Source organism: Propithecus coquereli, unplaced genomic scaffold (assembly GCF_000956105.1).
Source record: "Propithecus coquereli isolate 6110/MARCELLA unplaced genomic scaffold, Pcoq_1.0 Scaffold249, whole genome shotgun sequence".
Taxonomy (NCBI): Eukaryota; Metazoa; Chordata; class Mammalia; order Primates; family Indriidae; genus Propithecus; species Propithecus coquereli.
Window position 1 is genome coordinate 462,489 of NW_012148052.1, and position 6,725 is coordinate 469,213.

The following is a 6,725-nucleotide window of genomic DNA, read 5'->3' on the forward strand; positions in this document are numbered from 1 at the left end:
AAAATATTTTTATAAATTTAGTGTAGCCCAAGCCTAGAGTGACGTCCTAAGCCTTCACGATCACTCACCAATCATTCTGATTCACCCAGAACAACTTCAGTCCTGCAATCTCCATTCACGGTAAGTGTCCTATACAGGCATACCACTTTTTTATCTTTTATGCCATATTTTTCCTGTTTAGATACACGAACACCTACCATTACATTATAATTGCCTGCAGAATTCAGGTTTGTAGCCTAGGAGAATAGGCTATACCATGTAGCCTAGGTGTGTAGCAGGCCATACCATCTAGGTTTGTGTAAGTACATTGTATGATGTTCATGTGAAATCTAACAAATATATCTTCATCGTTAAGCAACACACGACTATATTCCTACTCTACTAAGTCATTTGGGACACTTGCCCATCCTACACCAATTCTAGTCACCAGTCAATGTTCTTACTGGTTTTGGCAGTTCAGGGTCCAATCCTGTACCTGGGGATAGGGAATTTGATGCCGGGAAGGTTGAAGTCTCAACTACACTCTTGCTTTCACTTTCATTGCCTTTGCTCTTCCCTTTGTTGAATTCACCTGGCAAAGCCCTGGTTAAACCCACCCTCTACCTGCGGGCAATACTACTGTATTTTCCTAGTATGATCCATTTTTTCCCCTTCTCCAAAACAATTTACGTCTTTGTCTCTAAACCTCCGACATCCCGTCCAAAGCCTGTTTCTTTTCCAAGACCCGCTGAAACAATTCTAGGACTTTTAAACTGAAAACACATTGAATCAGTAGATGAAATGACACTGAGTCATTGCACCCAATTCCTTACCACTCTCCCTTGCTCACTCTGCTCCAGCTACTTAGTTCTCATTAAAGAATGTGGGCCAGGTGTGGTGGCACATGCCTGTAGTCCTAGCTACTTTGGGAGGCTGAGCTGGGAGGATAACTTGAGGACAGGAGTCCAAGACCAGCCTGGACAGTACATTGAGACTCTGTCTCTAAAAAGAAAAAATAGAGGGGAAAAAAGGGAATATGGGTAGTTCATAATTTTTAAGGCTGGGGAAACCAGGCTCAAGGTTAACCTTCAAAAGGTAAAAGGCAGAGTTGCCAGATAAGGAAACCATCGCTGCTGTTCCAGCTCCAAAGCACAGCTGACACCGCCCTCCCCAACAGCAAAATCATTTCTGTGGCCTCCAAAGTCTCATGCTGGTGTATTTGATTGGTGGACCAGGCTCTAAACCTGCATCCTGGCTAGGCTTATAGAAACCCAGATTCTGCAATCCTTAAAAATAACCCTTGAGTAAAAGTACTCAAAAGTACTGGGCAACAGAACACAAGACAAGTATACATACTGCATTTTAAAATGTGTAGTAGTATTCTCTGCAACACTGGCAACAAGACTATCCCCGCCCCCGCAAATTTCCTCCTTGCTGTTTTCAAAATCACATTTTGTTAGATACTTAACCAATATTGTCAGCCTTCCCATTTCCATGCTCTCTATCCCAGTGCAGATGCTCAATTTAGAATGGGGATACGTCCCAATAAACTCATCACTTAAAAAGTCACCGAGTTGAAATGCATTTCATGCTGGCAGCACAGTAGTCTGACTTACTATGGCTTTATTTTCCTATGTTATAATGGTGTGAAAGTGATGTTCATTCAGTATTGTAACCTGGTGGTCCCCAACCCCTAGCCCATGCAGCAGTGTTGGTCCGTGGCCTGCTAGGGGCTGGGTGGGCAAGGCTTCGCCTGGGTTTGCCTTTGCTCCCCATTGCCCATATCACTGCGTGGCCTCCACCTCCTGTCACATCAAGTGGCATTAGACTCTTACAGGAGCACGACCCCTACGTGGACTGTGCCTGCAAGGGATCTAGGTTGTGCACTCCTTGTCAGAGCCTGGTGCCTGACCTGGGGTGGAGCTGGTGATGGGGAACGGCTGTTTAAGTGCAGATTGTCATTGGCAGAGAGGTTTGACCACACAATTAATGTGGTGTGCTTGGTCATCCCAGGACCACAACCACCACCCCTTACCTGTGGAAGGATTATCTTCCATGAAGCCAGTGCCTGGTGCCAAAAGGGTTGGGGACTGCTGCCATAGCCCCATCTTACAGTCACAAATCTAAGTCAAACCATTTTAATTCAGGGACCATCTATATCTGCAATTTATCAGTAACAGTTTAGTCAGGCCTGGTGGCTCCTGCCTGTAATCCCGGCATTTCAGGAGGCTGAGACAGGAAGATCGCTTGAGGACAGGAGTTCAAAACCAGCCAGAGTAACATCGCAAGACCCTGTCTCTACCAAAAAAATAAAAATAAAAATATGTAAGTAAGCTTACACATCAACAGCAGTGTCACACTCTTGCCAACACTGGGTATTTTCATAGAGCGCCAGCAAGAAATAGGCTAACATTAACACACTTCTGTAGGACGAATATTTATATTAAGTGGGGCAAAAGATTTTCAAAAGTTTCTTACAAAGCTCTATTGCAAACAGTTGGTCCCAAATTTAAGTGAGGCCTTTTGAGAGGTACCACTGCCTGGACTTCCACAGTACTGCAGGACTGCTGAGGCGCCATTTCCATCTACTCCACACCCCTGTAGTGGTCTTGTTTCCCCTGAGCCCTGAAAGCTAGTCCAAGATGATCCAGAATTGGTTTCTGGACAGCAGCTGCTTTCAACTAAATGACTGATTATTCCACAAGTCAGTCCAAAGAACAACTAACAAAACATTAGAAGAGCCAGAGGTGGCTTAGGCTGCAAGGTGTGGAGATCATAAAGTCACAATCTCACCAGCCTTCCCACTGAGCTGCTTTCCCACGGGCATTACCGTATCTGTTACCATCTCTACCACATAAGGACCTGAGCTAATGTTTGCCAAGCAAACCAGGATCTATGGCAGGTTCTACAACACTCTAAGGTTTGCATCTCGCTTGGCAGGGTGAAATAATTCTCCCGAGGTGACAGAAAGAACTAAGTGGAGCAAGGATTAGAATCCTGTCAGTCTATTCTAAAACATGTGTTCTCCCCTCTTACAATGACTTACAGCAAAAGGAAGCCATACTAAATGAAAAATGGCCAGATTGTCAGAGTACCAAATTTTCTAAGTTTTAGCATGAACCCACAGGCATGCAACTTAATAAAGGATTACAGGAAATTTTCCCTCAAGGGATAACCAGTGTCATCTATTTGCACACTAATTTAAGCTAAGGGTCCTAAACACCTTAAGAATAAACTAAAACAAAAGTAAGCAGAAATATACACAAAGATAATTATTTAAGACCTTTATTAACAGGTGCTTGCAGTTTGTTGACTTTTTTGAAAAAATCAAGTTGTAAACTTTTATTACAAATTAAAAATGAAGTTCTTAAAAATCTCAACTTGACCAGATATGAAACAATTTAAAAACCTTTAAAGGCGTATTGAGAAAAACCAGGCTTTTTTAAAAAACACGTTTGTTATTACCAAAAAAGACATCTTTAGGTAAAAATAATAAAAACCCCATGCTGCATAGATAATGCAGATAGTTCTAGTTATCTGGTCAACGGGCAAAAAGCAAGCACTTAAGGTCTTCAGCTCCAATCTTTCGTTCATTTCTTATTGCTGGAATTTCATATTCATTTCTTCTTGTTGGATGACTAAACTATAAAGAAAAAAAGAAATTAAAGATTATCACAGAGAACTCATTGCAATCTTCATGTGGAATATCAAATGCTCCAGATCACATTAACCATGTATAGGAAGACACTAACAAATCTACTGGTCTCACCTCAGAGAGCGATTCACAATGGAGTGGACACTGCACTGTGACATGAATAGCTAGCTACATGTGGGTTCTGGCTTGCCACCCAGAAACTAGCACAGAGGGGACAAAACCCCAGAGGTACCACCAGCTGCAACAATTCCAGAGTCAGAGAAAATTACTTGCCTCTTAGTATCATGTATAAAGCTGAATGCAAAGGAATCCCTTAATTTTGAAATTTAAGGGCAACAAAAATAAGAGAGCAAATAATAAACTAAAGTAACAGGCACATAAATCTATCATTTGATCTGCCACAGAACCATTAACCTACAGGTACTTCCCAACACTTCTCAGAGGAAGGCTGTCCTCAGCTTACTGGTGAAATCACAGAATTTAATCAGAAAAGTTGACAAAAGTTTCTAATATTCACGATTCTCCAGGTGTCAGAGAATTGGCTGAGGGACCAAATATGGCTCGGATAGTCAACATTCCTAAAATTTAATATTTAGGTAATTTTAAGACGAGAGTGGAAAACACTGTGAATAAAATGTCTTACCTTATCTGATGAACTACCCCTCCCCTTGCATTAATAAAATGAGACACCCACCCTCAGAAATTGCCAGGCTAAGGTCTAGAGGCCATCTAGGCGTGCTTACCCGGACGATGGTAGAGATGGTAAGCCGGCATTTACTCAGCCCCGCCCTGCTCAGCCTCGGGAGCGGACGAATTCTCAGCTGGTGGATCGGCTGCTTTTGTCTCTTTGCCATCTTGTGGTTTAGGGTTTTCTGGGCGTCTGCGTCGGTAATTGAAGTTACGGCGGTACCGACGTTGAGGCGGCTGCTGACCTTGGGTCTCATCTCCTTGATTCTCTTTATCCTCTTCATTGCCGTCCTCTCTGGGCTGTCTTTGGCGAGGAGGGCCCCTAGAATGAACATTGTGTAAACTGAAGAATGATAAAACCTTTTTGTTCAACACATCCAGTGTTAACATTCGGCTCATTCAACTAAATCACCATATCTGGCTATTCTCCACATCAAATGCTCTGCAGGCAATTTAGCAAAAACAAAACTTGGTCCATATTTCACAAACAGTAGAATGATTTTATATAAAGAGACGAAAGTATAAACTGGACAATGAGTACTTAAAACTGGTTTTAACAAACTAGCAAACTCCTCCCCCTAGCATAATACAAAAGTAATCACAAAATACCTCATAGTGGGACACCATTTTGATGTCATTTAAGATTTTAAAATGGGCTTAATGGTAACCAGCTTTGAGAACAGTACTACTTTTACTACAGATGAACACCTGCTAAAAATGCAGGAAATCAAAAACAAAGGAAAGATGCCCCTATACAAATAAAAGCACGCAGCAATCATTTTATCATTAAAGAAATGCAAATTGAAACCACAATGATATACCTCTTCACTCCTACTAGAATGGTTATATATAAAAAGAAAATAACCAGCATTGACCAGGATGTGGAAAAACTGAAACATTGCTGGGGTAATGTAAAATGGTCCAGCTGCTTTGGCGAACAGTTTAGCAATTCCTCAAAAGGTTAAATAGTTACCATGATCCAACAATTCCATTCCTGGATCTACACCCAAGAGATTATTCACAAAAACCTGTACATATTATGTGGGTTATTATTCACAATAGCCAAAAAGCATGAACACACCAAAATGCCCATCAACTGAGGAGTAAGCAAATGTTGTACACCCGTATCATGGAATGTAATTTGGCTATGAAAAGGAACCAAGTACTGCTAATATGCTATGATATGAAAAATCTTGAAAACATCATGCACCAAGTGAAAGAAGCCAGACACAAAAAAGCTGTATGTTATATGATTTCCTTCATATGAAATGTCCAGAATAAGTAAATTTATAAAGACAGAAAGATTAATGGTGGCTAGGGACCGTGGTAGAGAGGAATGGGGAGTGATGACAAATAGTTTTGATGGGCTGATGAAAATATTCCGGAATTACAGAGTGGTGGTGGTCGCACGACTTTGTGAATATACTAAAAGCCACTGAATTGTACACTTTAAAAAGTTTAAGTGATAGATTCCACCAAAATATTATTACCAATGAATGGCCTGAGATTAAAGATAACCAAGACACTTTTTTTTTCTTGCTGATGCTTAGAATTGTCAGAATAACAATGTATTCTTGGCCTTTCCTCCACTCATTATCACAGCACCCCAGAAAGCCCAGGAACAAGATTAATATTGGGGGGGGGCAAAGGCAATATATGTAACCTAAACATTTGTACCCCCGTAATATGCTGAAATAATAATAAAAGATTAATAACATCAGGCCTTCTACATCTACTGGTCATCATGGGCTCTAATTCACATTTACCTCTGTACATTCCATTTTTTACCTCCACACCCCTCAAAACTGCCATCTGCCCATCTCATCTCCCTCTTCCCCTGACACTCCTTCCCCATGTCTTTTGGAATTCATGGTCAATCTTTAGCAAAACTGCTCTGGCTCTTCCCTGTAGTCAAGTGTCCTAACTGTGGTTTCTAAGTCAACGATCTCCATGTTTTTCTAAAAACTGCAGACTTTCAATTGTATGTTAGATTCTGTTCCATCTCTATCCTTTTCCTATTGCTGTTACGAGATCTCAGGTAAGAGTCTCTAAAAACCTAGGCTTTGAGACTGTTGCCCTTCTGTCCAGTTGTTTTCTACCTGGGTTTTCTCAATTGTAAGCATGACTCTCCAAGTACACCTCTTCCTATTTTCCTAGATTATTCCTTCTTGCTCTCCCATTCTCAATTTCCTCTAGGACCAACAGTCCAGTCATCTATCACCTATTAATCTCATTCCCCCTTAATATTTTTCTCCCTTCTTTATCCAAGTGTAAAGTTCATCATTAACAATATGATCAGGGCTGGGACACGGTGGCTCACGCCTATAATCCTAGTGCTCTGGGAGGCCGAGGCGGGTGGATTGCTCAAGGTTAGGAGTTCAAGACTAGCCTGAGCAAGAGCGAG

General features: G+C 41.4%; 1 protein-coding gene across 1 annotated transcript in view; it reads right to left on the reverse strand.

The window, feature by feature from the left end:
- Positions 1 to 3,238: 3,238 nt before the first annotated feature.
- YBX1 (Y box binding protein 1) overlaps positions 3,239 to 6,725 on the reverse strand; it is a gene marked incomplete at its 5' end in the record, with an annotated part of 17,537 nt that continues 14,050 nt past the window's right edge. The window contains 2 exons of the mRNA XM_012646663.1: positions 3,239 to 3,622; positions 4,378 to 4,643. Of these exons, the coding sequence (XP_012502117.1) occupies positions 4,409 to 4,643 (235 nt within the window). The remainder of the gene's footprint in view (positions 3,623 to 4,377; positions 4,644 to 6,725) is intronic.